Genomic DNA, 17,574 nt, shown 5'->3' on the forward strand with positions numbered 1-17,574 from the left:
CCCACTCAACCCCACTGCCCGGCCTTCTCCCCCTAACCTTTGATGCCCAGGCTAAACAAGACCCTATCAATCTCTGCCTAAAATACACCTAGTGACCTGACCTCCACAACCGCATGTGTGTACGTGGTGTGGTGCAGACGTGGAGAGGGTGATGTGTGAGTGATGTGTGGGAGGTGGGTGCATGGTGTGGTGTGGGTGGTGTGTGCATGGTGCAGTGGAGGGTGGTGTGTGGGTGGGGCAAGGGTGGTGTGTGCATGGCGTGGGGCGGACGTGGTGGTGAGGGTGGTGTGTGCGTGATGTGTGGGTGCTGTGTGCATGGTGTAGTGAGGGTGGTGTGTGGGTGGGGCATGGATGCTGTGTGGGTGGTGTGGTGCCGGTGTGGTGAGGGTGGTGAGTGGGTGGGGCATGAATGCTGTATGCATGGGGTGGTGCGGGCGTGGTGAGGATGGTGTGTGGGTGAGACATGGGTGCTGTGTGCATGGTGTGGTGCAGGCGTGGTGAGGGTGGTGTGTGGGTGTGGCATGGATGCTGTGTGGGTGGTGTGGTGCAGACGTGGTGAGGGTGGTGTGTGTGTGATGTGTGGGTGCTGTGTGGGAGGTGTGTGGGTGGTGTGGTGCATGATGTGGTGAGGGTGGTGTGTGGGTGGTGTGTGGGTAGAGTGTGGATGGGTAGAGTGTGGGTGGTGTGTGGGGTAGAGTCTGTGTGCGCTGTTGGTGGGGGGGGAGGCCTCTGAAATTCTGACTCAGTTGTAGGACATTTTGAACCAGCTGCTTGGCGGCAGATTTGCTCTCCTATTTCTCCTCTTTTTTTTCTACTTATCACGGTGTGGTGGAACACGGTACTGCTGGCATGTCCGGCCATGTCCTCACTGGGCTGGGCAGGCTGGCCCACCTTCTGCACCTGTAGCCTCTCCCTATAAGATCCCATAATAAAGGCCGAGAGCCCTAGTCTCCTTGGACATGAGCCAGCAGCATGTAGAGGCATGTCTGGGTCTTCTGATCAATAAAGCTTTGACTCTTGCTTCGTGTCTGCGGGTGGTCATTGATCGTGCCACACACGCTCCCGTTTAATACATTTCAAAGGAGAAAAGTTGCAGAGAATTGAAACAAGTAGACAAATGCATTCCTTCACTGTAGTAAATAGGAAAGGAAGGAAAATTGATCGGACATCTTGTGGGTTGAGGAACCAGGACAAAATAAGAGATGGGAGAAAATGACAAGGACTTCTGAGGATTTGAGGCCACAAATCCTGGTGGAAAAATATTTGCAGGTATCTTATGAAACATGAAAGGAAAGGAAATTTGCATATGAATACCAAGAGAAAAACACCAAAAGCAGAGTGGGAGGAAATCGGAAGGAGTATAAAGGGAAAGATGCAAGAGAGAGACAAAAAGAGAACGAAAACATGAAGAGAGGCAGTAACGAGGGAGAACCTCATTCACTGACATAATTTGCAGTGTCATGAGAAATCCTTTTCTTTAAAACTACACAAAACTGAAAATGACTATGCTACCTAATGAAATGGTAATTCATTTAAAGAACATCCTGAACTGCACTTCAAAAGTTCTGGAGAAATTCAGCAGGTCAGGATGACGCTTAAAACATCAACTGCCTTTTTCTTCCATGTTTGCTGCATGACCTGTTGAGTTTCTCCAGCACCTTTGTGTCCTGAATTAGAACCAGAATTTATTGCCATAAACAAATGTCATGAGATATATAGTTTTTGTGACAGCATTTCAGGTGTGTGACAGATATAGGTGTGTTTTTCGGAGATATATTGGGGCAGGGTTTGTTAGAGTAGGTCACATACAAATACTTTAAAACAGATCTTATTTAAAATACTGGAGCTCTGCTAATGCTTGACATGTCGGTCCCAGAGCCTTTGCAAAAATTTTGGAGAGTGCCCAAGAGTCTTCACTAATGGATTGTTGTTTACAAAAAGGCAACAGATGAAAGAACTTGTCGGAGACACAGATTGTCTGGAGTGGAACTTGCTGTTCTAGGAAGGTCATGTTTTTCTCTGAGTGAGAGAGAGAGAGAGAGAGAGAGAGAGAGAGAGAGAGAGAGAGATCAGTTTTGCAGTTTTACAGTCAGTAGCAGCAGCTGGGACTGGAACAGGACAAGCTGGCAAGCTTGTGGAAAAACCCCATTTGGAAGACGGGTTGTGAGTGCTTAGATCAGCCTAGTCAAAGCCCTTGTGGTTCATGCAAGAGGGGAGGACTGGTTGTTTAATGTTTCACTTGAAATAAGAGAAACAAAAAGGAACTCTGCGGTGACCTGAAAGAAAGAGGTTATCTTCTACAGAACCCTGAGGGGGTAGGTTTATTTGGCAAGACACTGAAGTAGCTGATTAAAAAGGAATCATTTGTGGGTGTCCAGCGAACATCAAATCTCTCTCTGACAACTGACAAGAACCTTCCTGAGTGGTAACCATTTACCTTTCAAGCACCAAAGCCTGGTGAACTTTATAAATGTTAAATTCTGTGCACAGTATAAGAATTTCCTGCAACCAATGAACTTGGAGGAATGAGAAGTGAGATTGGACTCTGAACCAAAGAACATTTCTGAACTTACACATACATTACATACATGTGCGCTTAGAATTAGGTGAGTTAAGTCAATAGTGATAAATTAAAATGTGATTCTGTTTTCATGTTTAAAGATAATTAACAACTTTTTTAAAGTAACCATTTGTTTTGGTGAATATCTATTGCTGCTGGGTTTTGGGGTCCTCTGGGCTCATAACACTATCCATATCCAATTAATACCTTGTAGTAACCACTATTAAGCTGTGATTGGCTACTGCCAGCTGGACATGCCTCCTGAGACAGATCCTACCCATAGCCCTTTACAAATATTGCTTATAAAATCCATTAAAAAATAAATAGTGCAAAAATAAGGGAAAAAGTGAGGTAGTACCTGTAGTTCATTGATCATTAAGACATCTGATGGTGGCGGAGGAGTAGCCGTCTTGTACCATTGGGAGTTCATCTTCAAGTTGAGCTGTAATCAATGAAACACAGCTTCATGTACATGTTGCTGTTGTCCAGGTGATCCAGGGCTGGGTGGAGAGCCATTGAGATTGCATCTGCTATGGAACGATTGTGGGTATACGCAAATGACAGTGGGGTCCAGTCTTTACTTAGATAGAGTTAATTCTGGCCATTTCATTGCAGTAGATGTGAGTGGTGCTGGGCAATAGTCAATGAGGCAGCTCACTCATTGATGCCCTTTTAAAGCAGGAAGGAACTGCCAATTGCACCAATGAGAGATTGAAAATGCCCATGAACACTCTGGCTCGTTGGTTTGCACAGATTTTCAGTACGCTGATAGGTATACCATCAGGCCCGATGCCTTGCAATGGTGCAGCCTCTTGAAGAATGTTCTGACATTAGCCTCAGAGACAGATATCACAGGGTTACTAGCATTTGCAAACTTCTTGCTTGTCATGAGTAGTACTTTGTCACTCAAGATTTACACATTTGTTTCTTAATGGCATTTCTTTAGTGTAAGATTTAGTTCTTCAAATAAATGTAGCTGAAAAACTATGACAACAATATTGAATAGTAATTGACTTTCCTTTTTTTTAAATTTATGGTTAACAATGAATGAAACTCCATGCTCCAGTTTTTATGGTACATAACGCCAATTCAACTGGTCGGCACAGTTTGCTTAGCAGATAGCGCAACGCCTTCACAGCACCAGCGATCAGGACCGTGTTTTCGAATCCTGTGCTGTCTGTAAGGAGTTTGTACGTTCTCCCTGTGTCTGCGTGGATTTTCCCAGGGGGCTCCAGTTTCCTCCCACCGTTTGAAACGTACCAGGGGGTGTCGATTATTTGGGTGTAAGTTGGACCGCACGACCATGTGGGCCGAAATGGCCTGTGGCTGTGCTGTATGTCTAAAAATTTTTTTAAATTAAACTACTTAATTAAAGTCTATCTATACTCATTTCTCCCACTAAAATATAATTATCCTCAAAACATTGTCCTGAATATTTTAGGAAACACTCTGGGATGAAATATTTTAAATACAAAGTCAGAATATAAAAATTAAACAATGAGGAACATCAGTGGTGAGATATCTGAGAATTATAAGTACCATAATTGCAAAATGCTCCGTCAACATCATTCTCCAATAAACGTGGAGAAAAGTCATAAACCAGCTGTGAGGTGTGATGAAGAGTGAACATTTCCATCTTTCAACTCTTGGGAAAGCAACAGTTTAATGTAGTGAATGAATCTCAAAGGTAATGCAAAGCATAGATAAAGAATTTGTAACCGTTGAGAAGTTTTATTGCATAATTTATGGAAGAAAAAAATCTGTATTATTTTGGTCACTGCATTCTGACAACAAATAACTGTTACCATGAGATTAGACATTTAATACTCTTGACTTGTCCACGAGTGAAAAACTTTAAAGAATTGTAGTTTGAACTATTATTCGAAAGCAGTTCCACATAGCTTTTTGGTGCAAATCTCGGAGCTGTTTAATTTCGAGTTGTTATGAATTTATAGGGGATAATGAAAATGATCCAGACTCAAAATGCTGTGAAGCTTTTTGTAAAGCCACACCAGATGAAGCAGAAATTTGATAATCCTGGTAAAACTAACTTAAAATTGTGAAATCTGTATTGTGCACAAACACTCACTCTGGTATGAACCCCTCCTGAATTGTTGATTACAGGCATTTTTTTTTTAAACAGCTCACACCTGCAGACAACAGGCAACAATCAGTAAGTCGGATATCTCTATCGGAGGCCAAGTTAATGGGAAGAAAGCGGTTTCATGGGGACATCGAGTGAAAAAGCAATAGGGCATAGTGAAAAATAAATGACACACTGGGTGGACGGCATGTTGTGTGTTGTAGGAAAGGCAAAGAATAAAACATCAGCCAGTGAGAAGAAATTATTAATCGTGACCAGGAGACACAGAATGAGCTTGGCCACATCATTCTCACCTGTTGCACAAAACAGCCAGAATCCCACGACAGTCCTTGCAAAATAAATTCTCATAGATAAAGTGAAAGGAGAAATTGAAATGGTTTATCCCTATTGTAAATATACACTAAAATTTCAGCTGCTATTATTTCATATGAACTATTTCTTTTTTAAAACTGCTGCTGTTATCTTCTGTATGGTTTTATAAGTGACAAATTCTCTGCCCAGTATCAAGACTTCAGAGTGTTCAAAACAAACTCATCTTACAATGAGCCAATTGCTTGCAAAGAAATCATGTATCCTTTACACATACTGACAGGGTAATTCCATGAGATCCCTTCCGATAGCTGTCTCATAACATCTTGGAGCCTATCCTCCCTCAGGCTGTTTTCTTCTATAATGAAATGATGCCTATCCATCAGAGAGGCCTTGCTTGACTAAAGCTTGCAGGATGGAAAGTTGCTGAAGAGAACTCTGCTTCTGCTCTCACAAGCACCAAATAAATCCTTCCAGCCCCCTTTTGTTTTTCTGACTCCAAGGAATCATGTCCTCAACTACAGATCTGCAAATAGGGGATAGGTTAGAGCAGAAAATGAGTAAACTATGAGGTGGATGAGGATACTGTTCATGTTAATGTTAAAGGTGGGAATGAAGCCCCTCCACTACAAGTTCACGCTCAAATTTATTGTCAGAGTCTACCATAATATCACATAATTTCACATGGTGAAACAGAGTTTCTACTTATAGGGAGAGCAGACTGTGCTGGAGAAAATGGTATGCATTCAAAAGAGAGAAATGTAAACAAACTGACTGTGCAAATACAGACAAAACAAAATAACCCGTAATAAATAATGTGCAAAGTTATGGTCTCTGATTGAGTTTGTTGTTGAGGAGCTTGATGGTGGAGGGGTAGCAGCTGTTCCTGAACCAAGTGGTGCGAGTCTAGTGGCACCTCTTCCTCTTTCCTGATTATATGGGGCACCTGTACCCCTTTCCTGATGGCAGCAGTGAGAACAGAGAATGTCCTGGGTGGTGTGGATCCCTGATGATGGCTGCTGCTCTCTGACAGCAGTGTTCTACATAAATTTGCTCAATGGTGGGGAGAGTTTTGACCAAGAAGCACTGGGCTGTGGCTACTCCCTTTTGGAAGACTTTCTGCTCAGGGGTATTGGTGCCCCCATACCAGGCCATGATGCAGCTCGTCAGCATCTGTAGAAGTTTGCCAAGGTTTCTGATGTAATACCAACAAACTCCTCTCTCTCAATATTTTTATTGTTTTCAATAACAAAAGACAAGAAAAATCAATTAAACAGGGTAAGGATGTAAAAATAAATATGCAGGTGTAGTAATTATATATAGAAAAAAACTATTCTAACACAGACTAAAAGAAAGGCAAAAAAGTATATTATGCACTTGAACAAATATAAAATGGCTCATTAAAAAAGATAAAAAATAAGATATTACAATTCGACAAAATCTACCCCCTTCCCTTCTGAAGTAGTTGGTAGTTACATATAATTTACTCCCATATAAAGACTAAAAATCACAAAACAATAGCTGAATAATCTTATAAATTATGAAAATAGTTGATAAAAAGACCCCATAAATTAAAAAAAAATTCAAACCCATTACATTGGTAGATTTTTCTGAAGTTAAACATACCATCGTATGGGATAGCCATTGAGTATGCGTAGGAGGGACAGTATCTTTCCATTACATCAGTACTGAATGTCTAGCAATAAGGGAAGCAAAGGAGATGACATGGGGTTGAGAGACTGTTAAATTCAAGTCAATTATCTTAGTTAATCTAAATACTGAAATTCAGGGATTTGGTCTCAAATTTACATTGAGGACTAAAGATAAGGTACGAAAAAAATCTTCCCAAAAAAAGAAAGAGAAACACCAGAACATGTGTTACAGCGTATGCTCTTCAGTCCTACACCTGCAACATTGCAAAGAAACATTGGAGTAAAATTTAAATGTAAAAGTGAATGACGGGTACAAAAATAAGAAGAATTTACTAATTTTAAAATAGAATCCCATGTAATATCTGAAAATGAAAGCTAAAAATCTTGCTTCTATAACTTTTTAATCAGTATCCCCAGATACTGACAAACTCCAGAGGAAGTGGAGGCTTTATTTACAATGACATTAGTATGTTGGTCCAGGAAAGGACTCCCAGGAGTTTAAACTTGCTCACCCTCTCCACCTCTGATTGCCCCAGTGATCACTGGATCAATCACCTCTGTTTTTCCCTTCCTGAAATCTATAGTCAGCTCCTTGGTTTTGGGAACATTGAATGAGAGGTTGTGATTAGTGCACCATTTGCCAGATTTTCAATCTCTTTCCTATGGTATTGTCAGCAAAGTTGTAAATGGTGTTGTTGTCCTACCCAGCCATGCAGTCGTAGGTGTCAAGCGAGCCGAGCATGAGCTGAGAAAGGATCCCTGTAGCACTCCGGTGTGGACGGAGATGTCCATTTGCTCTTCTCCAGATGCCAGCCAATGCAGGAGATGTTCTTGCCAATCTCCACTGACTGGGATCTGGAGGAGAGGAAATGGACTACTGAACTGTAGTCAATAAAGAGCATCCTGATTTATGCACATTTGCTGTCCAGGTGTTCTAGGAGAGCCAAAGAAATGGCATCAGCCTTAGACCTGTTGCTGTGGTAGTCAAATTAGTATGGATCCATGCCGCCATTGATACAAGAGATGTTATGCTTCTACACCAACCTCTCAAAACTCATCATCACTATGGATAATACTGGCACTGAACGGTAGTCATTTACGCAGATTAACACACTCTTCTTGGGCACTAGTACGAATGAGGCTTGTTGGAAACAGGTGGGTACCATGCCCTGATGGAGTGAGATGTTGAAGGTATCAATGAAAACATTGACAAGTTAGTCAGCAGAGATTTTCAATACTCGACCAGTACCCGCTCCCGACTGGATATATTCCCAAGGATTCACTCACCTGATGGCAGCCCTACGCCATCCTTAGATACTAAGAGTAAAGGGTCATCATGGGCTATGTGGTACTTCTTTGGTCGAGTGGTCAAATCGGTGAACTAAAAGCCAGCATGTGCTCAGAAATGAAATCTTACCTTTGTCTCATTTTTAAATTTTTTTGCTCCCCTCAGACATTTGAGATGCTTTCACCCTGTGCTGAAGAAATGACAATTAGTGTGGTTGTGCCACATGGTGATTCACAGAGCACATGGCAGCCAATGGAGGTGAAGATGTTTCACATTTCCAATGATTTGTTGTTGTTTGTCCTTCGTAATCAAAGATGACCTTGACTTCAAAGTCAAATTGGAGATTGGTGCCTGTGGGTCCGGATGTGACTGGTGAGGCCAATCTGAGTCCTGAAGGCTCGCCCACATGTGGAACACAAGTGGGTGGGGGCTGTTGTGGCAGTGGATGTTGCTTGGACCTTGTGCACAGCATGCTTTCGTTTCTTCTGCCCCCCCCCCCCCCCCCGACTGAGTGCTTGCCCTGACACAGTTCTCCGTACAGCAGCTGCTTAGACAATCGGCTGTCTGGCATTCTGACCACATGTCCAGCCCACCTGGCTTGGGCTTTCAGCAGGAGGGTGTAGACGCTCCAGAGCCCAGCTCGTTCCATGATTTCTGTGTCAGGGAATTTGTCCTGGTACCTGATGTGGAGGAATCTGCGGAGACAGCTCAGGGAAGATGTTTCACATTTCTATTGAAGCAGTAGAGGAAATTACACATGTCCTAAATGTTGAGATCCTAAATCCAGCATGTTATTTACACCAAGTTTGAGCTTTCAAGGTTGCAACTAGCATGTGTGACTTGGGTCTCAAATTTTCACTTGTGTTGGGAGTTTATAACTTTTCAATGAACTAAGCATAAATGTGACAATTTTACTGGAATTCCAAGTAGTTATGGGGAATTAATGGGCTTCTACATGCAGATTTCAGGAACTGATCGAAGTGCCAGTTGATGAAGTAGACAAAGACGATGGGGTCAAACAATAATCATGGCTTTTATTAGCAGAAACTTATGGTACAATAATGAAAGACAATAGGCGCATACACAGTTATACCCAAGGGGAGTGTCCTTAACAGTCGAGATAATGCACAGCCAATGTTAGTACAGCAAGGCTTGCCAGAGGGGAGACAGGCAGCTTGGCAGTCATTCGCCACACTGATAAATAGTCCAAACCAGCCAATCTGAAAGTCATGGTTTAGTTGGTGCCAATCATGCCCTGGTCAGACAGCTGTGGGTTTAAGTCCCATTCTGGGGACCCAAGCACATAATTTGGTCCAGTACCAATGTATTAACAGTTGAAATATCCCATCGTTCAGCCAAGTTATTAAAGTTATACTACATCAAATTTCTCATAGTTTCTCAAAAGATACAATAGAACAATTTCAAAGTCCTAGAAAGTATTTACCCACATTCCACCAACATCCCTGAAGCACATGATCTGGGCATCCCATGTGACCTCTTCTAGGGGACACTGCTGTGCACAGATTGTGGTATTAAGTGAACACATTTCCTTCATTCTAATAGTGAATGCATTTCAAAATTCTTTGAAAATGGACAAAAAAAAACCCTTGATTTCAAATATCATGAAAGGTTCCATAACAATGTAAATGATTCTTTTTTTATCTACACATCCTGAACCGAGTGCAATGGGAATAATCTGAGATTGCTTTTTACAATGCAGCAGCCCATGGTGGACACCAGAGGATTACTCCAGACACATGATGGTGATATTAAGCTGCTCAACCTTCAGAGTTCCAGTTTGCAGTCACTTCCTTGGCTTCCTTCCAAGAGTAAGCTGTTATGTCACCACATAAATACTTTCAAAAGCTCTATATTCAGGTCGAGCCATGGTAAAGCCTCAAGTTTTGTCACTCCAAGTGCATACAATGGCAGAAAATTATATTACATTGGCTGAACCGGATGAAATTATTTATTTACTGATACCATGGAGATCATATTATCCCTAAAAACTTAGAAGACCATTTGGCCCATTGAGTCTATGTTGGCATTCCCTCTGCATTCTCTCTCACATATCCATCACCATTCTGTAATCTCTAATTCTCCTACCACACACAACTCTGCACTGGAAAGAGATACAAGAGAGTCAATTTTATCGAACAGGTGATGAATACAGGCATACCCAGTCCATTCCTGGACTCGCATCATAAATTGAAATTATCCTCAGTTGAAACAATAATGCACTTGATCTTTTTTAATTTAAATTTAATAATTGAAAACCTTTATAACAATGCAATTTAAACAGAAAAAAATTACGGCAATGCACACTACTCTTACGAGCCCAGAGGACCCTAAAACCCAGCAGCAATAAATATTCACCAAGACAAAGGTTACTTAAACAAAGTTGCTTTTAATTATCTTTAAACATGAAAACAGGGTCAAACTTTAACATTACTATTAACGTACTTAATCTAACTTAACCCCCTTCTCATTCTAAGTGCATGTATATATAAGTTCAGAAAAATTCTTTGGTTCACAGTCCACTCTCACTTCTCATTCCTCCAAGTTCACTGGTTGCAGGCAAATCTTACACTGTGCACAGAATTTAACATTTATAAAGTTCACCAGGCTTTGGTGCTTGAAAGGTAAATGGTTTCCGCTCAGGAAGGTTCTTGTCTGTTTTCAGAGAGAGATGTTTTGTTCCAGGACATCCACAACTGATCAGTCACCTCAGTGTTTTGCTGATGTAACTTTCCCCCTCAGGGTTCTCCAGATGATAATCTCTTTCTTTCAGGTCACCACAGAGTTCCTTAGACAGCCAGTCAGTCCTCTCCTCTTGAATGAACCACAAGGGCTTCGACCAGGCTGTCTTCCAAAAGCTTGCCAGCTTATCCTGTTTCAGTTCCAGCAACATCTGCTGGCTGACACTGACCTCTGCTTCTCTCTTTCACACACACTGAGACTGAGAGAAAGCCTGTTTGACTCTCTCTCCTTGCATAACCACATGACCCTCTTTCAACAGCAAGTATACTGCAGAGAACAGGAGCCAGCATTCTCTTTCATCTGTTACTTTTGGGTAAACAAGAACCCATCAGTGATGTCTTTTTAGCACTTCAAAGCTCTTGCAAAAAGGTATGAGAAGCCAATATGTCTCCAGTATTATCAGATAAGATCTGTTTTAAAGTGTTTGTATGTAACCTACTCTAACAAACCTTTCCCAATCTCCCAGAAACATTTCTATATACTCTGTCACACTACATTTTATTTAGATACTGAAAACTTTTATTATAACACAATATGACACAATCAAATATGACATGACACAAATTTGATGTGACATGAACTTTATGTAAATCGATGCAAATTTGACACAATGCAAATTTGAATTAGGCAACACAAATTTTACATGACAGATAGTTTTCTGTATAGTACTATACAATCCACTCGTGACTGCTAGTGTATACTGAATGCTACTCTGGCGCGATGCTGCAATTGCCCAGCATCGTGAGAGAGTAGCGTCATTGCGTCGTTGCGCCATTGATCACAAGTGCGGGGAAACATCGTAGCTTGAAATCACAAGTACCGGATTCTGAAATATCGCAAGTCAGGACATTGTTAGTTGGGGTCCATTTGTATTGGTTTGGCAATAGAGAGCAAAGTATTGTTTTAATGATCTTAAATGGGTCATGGATACACCAATTAATGTCTTCTTTGAAAACTGAAAGGTGTTAAGACAATGGAATTAAACACATCAGGAAATTATAGCAACAGTGATAAATCCCTGCAATGATAACAGATCATTAACTGAGGGACAAGTGAATACTCTCACCAAATGTATTTCTTCAATGTGACGACACCTTGGTTTTTTTTTAGATGGTAAATATAACCATATTACCATATACAGCACAGAACAGGCCAGTTTGGCCCTACAAATCCCCACCCTCCTAATCCCACTGACCATCACCTGGTCCATACCCCTCCAATCCTCCCCCCTCCATGTAAATATCCAGTCTTTCCTTAAATGTAAATAACGTTCCTGCTCCAACCACCTCCGCCGGAAGCTTATTCCACATCCTAACCACCCTTTGCGTGAAGAAATTTCCCCTTATGTTCCCCTTATAATTTTCCCCCTTCAATCTCAAACCATGGCCCCTGGTTTGAATGTCCCCCATCTTAATTTAAAAAGCCCATCCACATTGACTCTCTCTGTCCCTTTTAAAATCTTGAACACCTCCATCAAATCCCCCCTCAATCTTCTACGCTCCAGAGAAAAAAGCCCCAGGCTGCTCAACCTTTCTCTGTAACTCAAACCCTGACATCCTGTCAACATTCTCATGAACCTTCTCTGCGCTCTCTCTGTTTTGTTAGTTGGGGTGCATTTGTATTGGTTTGGCAATAGAGAGCAAAGTATTGTTTTAATGATCTTAAATGGGTCATGGATACACCAATGAATGTGTTCTTTGAAAACTGAAAGGTGTTAAGACAGTGGAATTAAACACATCAGGAAATGTTGACTAAAACAAAGCAGGGTGCACACTAATATGGAATCTCCACCAATTGCCCTTTTCCTAGCCTGGCGATGATTTTCATCTTTGTGCTAAGAATACATCAGAGTGGGGCCTCCTTTGTCACCCACAAACCATCTGCAAATATGCTCAGCTCGAGTTATCAGCTGTTCCTTTCACAACTTTATTACAACAATGTATATTCAACGCCTTACACGTCACAAAAGACTCCAAGACATACCAATCCATTTATATAGTATGAAACGCTGACTTCACACAATTTTTTCAATGCTCCTGGTCCTGCCATTAGTTCATATTAATGAAATGTCCTCGATATGGGATTGATTATTTTGCGTTATATTCATGTATTTCTACTCTATGATTTTGTGCAACATGTGTACCAGTCCCGATTTATTCCTGGCTTTCTATTGTCATGCAATGAACTAACCCCTTGTGGCATTGTCCATCATTTTAAAAAGTGGAAGCGAACTCTGCACGTGCTGAGCTATAACATCCATTTAGTAAATCACACTCCATCAGTGGAAAGAGTAACAACTCTAAGATTCAGAACAGCATGCAATAAAGAAAAAAATGTTCTGAAAATGAGTCCCAAGAGAGAAATATCCTGTACCTAATAACTATACCATACTTCGTTTCCTTCTTCAGCCCGTCCAATACATTGTTTTCATTGCTGAGCATGAATAATAGCATATTATGAATTTGGAAAGCATTTTCACTTTGTCTTCAAAGCCAGGACGTATTAAGAAACCAAACTAATCACAAGGTAAGTAATAATTTCATCAGGAGTGATTTCTTAGTCTTAACAGGTTTGCAGAGCTTGGTTTACCTCGGTGGTTTTCAAACTGCCCCCCTGAACTCACATTTCACCTTAAGCAATCCCTATGCCATAAGTGCTCTGTGATTAGGAAGGGATCACTTAAAGTGGGATGTGAGTGGAAAGAAAAAGTTTGAAAACCACTGTTTTAATCGTCCCTCATTGACTCGTCATGTGCACGGTTTCATAACTCCAAAGAAAATGGGCCAATGACAATTTTTCTCAAGCAAAATACTTCGGTAACAATTGGTTTCAGAGCAGTGATTCTCAACCTTCCCTTTCCACTCACATCCCATCTTAAGCGATCCCTTACTAATCACAGAGCACCAATGGCATAGGGATGGCTTAAAGTGGAGGAGGGGGGAGAATCCAGGTGGCCCGCTGTCCTGGTCTCTCCAAGTGGCCCGCTGTCTCAGTCTCTCTAGACAGCCTGCTACCTACTCTCTCCCGGCAGTTTGCTGTCCAGCTCTCTCATGGCAGTTCGCTGTTCAGCTCTCTCCCGGCAGGGACCGACAGTAGGCTGCCAGGAGAGACCCCCAACAGCCCATCACCAGACCCCACAAGTCATGCAAACTAGTCTCCCTGTCCACCCCCACCAGCTGTCAGTCTTCCTCCCACCATCAATCGCTCTCCCCCCAACCCACAGCAGCTGGCCCCTTTCCTCTCTGCCCTGTGACATTGACCTCTCCCCCATGGCAGTGACCTCACTCCCCCGATTGTGGGCCCTGTCTCCACCCCGTGGCCTGGCAGCAACCCCTCTCTCCCCCCTGATCACCGCAGACACTTCAGCCAGGGCTTTCCTGTGACACCAGTGCAGGTCAGCCATTTTGCTTTCCAAGCCACCAATTGATGCATCCTGGGTAAGTTTATCTGGGTTCCCTGACAACCTCAGAGTTAGGGCAGGGACCCGGTTGATTTTGGATGATGCTGATTGGGTCCGACCCTTTCAAGCTGCCTTTTGAGTGGGGTGTTAACCGGTTCACCCTGTTTTACAAGGCAGTTTGAAAGCACCTACTGACAGACTTTCAGATATTAAGGGAGAGGAGATTAGTGTTAGGGAGTGGCATTGTGATAAAAGACCATCCTCCATACTGATCCCACCACCCTGCTCTCAGCTGTCCCCAGGTGTCTCTAGTCACCTGAGTTGTGAGCAAGCTGGTCTGTGGGTTTGTCCTCAGTTTGTACAGTCTGAAGCCCACCACTCCACTCTATCCGACAGCTCCACCAGTCCCCCCCCCACCCCCAAAGATAGCTAGTGGTGATTAGTAAGGGAATTACTTAAGATGGTAAGTGAGTGGAAAGAAAAATTTTGAAATCCACTGCTTTAGATCAATACTTGCAGTAGATTTCCCCACACTCTTCTATTAATTGTTGTGTGTTAATAAAAGTAACATTCAATTCCAAACCCTTGTGACCAGGCTCGTCTCTCTTGAACCTGCACGACAATGACCAGTGCGCAGTCCGATGGCCGGCCGCCGACGGAGTCTCCTTACAGCCACCACCAGCCCCCAATGATGCTAGCGAACCACGCAGCGATCACTCCCGGGATTATTCACCATTATCATCCTAATTTCAATCGCATACAAGACCAGGGGAGCATTTTTGAGCCATTTTTTGGGGGAGAAAAGTGGGTCTAACATTGCTATATGTGACACTAGACACCGATGCTGTGGTGTTAAATGTTCCACCTCTTTTTCTCCTGGAATGCTGGCTTGCTGTTTAAAATGACATACTGACCTGGTAATATTACGGGATTTCTGTGTAAAAAGCCTAATAATGTTCACAGCTTATGGAGATCCTTAGCTTTTCTAGCAAGAACCAGATCTGGCTTGCTGAGAAACAAAGAAGAAGATACATAACCAATGGTTTGGGCTTGACCCTTTCATCAAAATATGAGCATTTTCCTTGATTTTACCTTCATGAAGGGTTCAAGCCCAAACCATGGTTAGGTATCTTTACCTTTGCAATAGAAAGTAGGAATGACCAGGAAATCAAGGAATGAAGAAACTAATGAACATAAGCTATTTCTGGATTGGAGACTCCATATTTATTCAAGAGAAAAGAAACAGCTTTGCAGGCAGAGATTGAGCAAGAAAACCTCATGATCTAAGGAACAGATGGTGATGGAGAGAGAGCACAGAGGGCCAGCGGCTTGCTGACGATCGTGACACGTACAAGTTCTTCTCCACAGTCAAAGCATTTACATTCAGGCACCCAAAGCCCCACTCCAATGAGAACCCTGAATGGGATGAACCTAGTGGCAGAGAGGACATTAACACCTGCTCGAAGGAACACTTTGAAATTCTCTTCCACCCACTTGTCTGTCCTTGATGGCAGTGCCCTGTGCTCCAAACTTCACTTAGATCAGTCGTACTGCCAATCCTGACTAACAACAAGCCAAGAAGGCCAGACACCAGCTCAAAAATGACAAAGGCATGGGAGCCTAAATCCTAAAGAAGTTTAGTCAAAAATACACAATCTCATTGTCATTATATAGGAAATGGCAGATATACCAGGGAATCAGATGTGGCAATATCATGACCATTTTCAAGACAGCAGACAATTTGGACCTTAGAAACTATGGTCAAATTTCCCTGCTGTCGGCCACAGAGGAAGTCATCATTTGGTCCTGCCTTGACCTCCACCTTCCAGTAACAGAAGAGTTGCTATCTGAATCACAAAGTGATTGCCCCCAGAGGGACTATGGTCATGACTTAAGCAATAAGTTGAAGAAAAAAGCAAGGAGGATTATCAGCCCACTGTGCATGACTTCCTTCAATCTCACCAAAGACATTTGCCCACACTCAAAGAGGCTGCCCTCCAAGACGTGAACATTCATAAGGAGTGGATGAAATTTGCATTCAATATCCAATGTGCCCACATCACTTTCGAATACTCAAGATTCACAACTAGACCCCTGAAAACACGGACTCTTTCCAAGTCATTGGAGCCACGCCTTGAATAAGTGCCACTCCCTCACTGATTTCTGGGAGCCTCTGGCTCAAGGTGGAGAAGGAGCATTTAGGACTGTACTGAGAACCACCTGGCCATGCATAAGGAGCACCCAGAAGGCACATGTCAGCAATGGAAGGAATGCATCAACTCACAAAAAAAGCTCGCCTACCCCGTCCCCTTATCTGTGGAAGAATCTGCACTTCTGACATTCACCCTCATTAATCACCTCAAAGCTCCCGAAACAGGTGTGAAAGCAAATTATCCTCAATTTCTGGGGTCACTAAGAAGGATACTGATTCTTGACTTGGGTTAAGATTTTTTTAATCTATAGTAGGTTTTTTTTTAAATCAACATCACCTTGTACGTTCCAAGGTTGGCATTATCTTGGGTGAGGAACTTTTCCCTTATTGGCACTGGAAATCTACCTCGGTCAAGAGGTTATATATCTTTGGCTGGCAGGTGAAGAGGAAATGAGAACCTTGGAGACGTAATGTTCCTGCATTTGAAATTTTATATGCTTAGAATGCAGGTTTGCCTTTAAACGAATAACTCAAAACCAGCATTATGTATTCACTGAATATTGCATTGATATTTAATTCTTGACAAACATTCAAAGTGGTATTTCTGATGAACTTTGGACAACGACAAAAAACCAATAAAAACAGAAAATGCAAGTAACTGCATTTAACTTCCATTAATATTTTCATAGTTGACTAAATCCACCTTCGAACATATGAAACAAATTCCAATCTATCTGTGACAATTCCTTATTCCATATTGCAGAGCTGATATTTTCATTCAAAATACTTCCACAAAATTCGTAAACCAATCTGTTCTCAATTCATTTGGAAATTCGGAGCTCGTATTGACACATGAGCATGAGATGAGAGGAATTATATTTTACAGGCTACATTCCAAGATTATACCTTGTATTTCTTTCATTTCAAAATGTTGGGTTTCTGAAGTGGTGGTCTATCGGATTGTTACGGGTGGTCTGCGGCAACACGGCCAAGGTAAATGTAGCTGATAAAAGAGCAAGTAACATGTAAAATGATGGTGTAAATTTAAGGTTGAAAACAAATTTCCCACCAATACTAAACAAACCCTATTAGTGACCTTGAGCCTGCCAGCTAACTTTTCCCCTGCCTCAGCTGGTGGTTTATGGGTTTACTCACGGTAAAGGAAGACTTAAGGAGGTGCAAGAGAGTTGAGAACTTCTGCTCCAGAGGGCTTGAGTATGAAAGAAAAACTGGTAGATGCTATTACGAGCATTGAAAATTTGCCTGAGCAACATTAGTAGACATGACCCGTCTTGGGAAGCCGGCTTACATATTCACACTGAACACAAAAAAGCCGGCTCCATGAGATA

The 17,574-nt window shown here is 42.2% G+C and overlaps 1 protein-coding gene across 4 annotated transcripts in view; it reads right to left on the reverse strand.

The window, feature by feature from the left end:
- znf385b (zinc finger protein 385B) overlaps positions 1 to 17,574 on the reverse strand; it is a 339,665-nt gene that overhangs the window by 85,530 nt on the left and 236,561 nt on the right. For 3 of the 4 annotated variants that reach the window (XM_069935860.1, XM_069935859.1, XM_069935861.1), the window contains exon 3: positions 2,919 to 3,002. The exons of the other annotated variant lie outside the window; for it this stretch is intronic. In XM_069935860.1, the coding sequence (XP_069791961.1) occupies positions 2,919 to 3,002 (84 nt within the window). The remainder of the gene's footprint in view (positions 1 to 2,918; positions 3,003 to 17,574) is intronic. 4 annotated transcript variants of the gene reach the window in all.

The sequence above is a fragment of the Narcine bancroftii genome, chromosome 4 (genome assembly GCF_036971445.1).
Source record: "Narcine bancroftii isolate sNarBan1 chromosome 4, sNarBan1.hap1, whole genome shotgun sequence".
Taxonomy (NCBI): Eukaryota; Metazoa; Chordata; class Chondrichthyes; order Torpediniformes; family Narcinidae; genus Narcine; species Narcine bancroftii.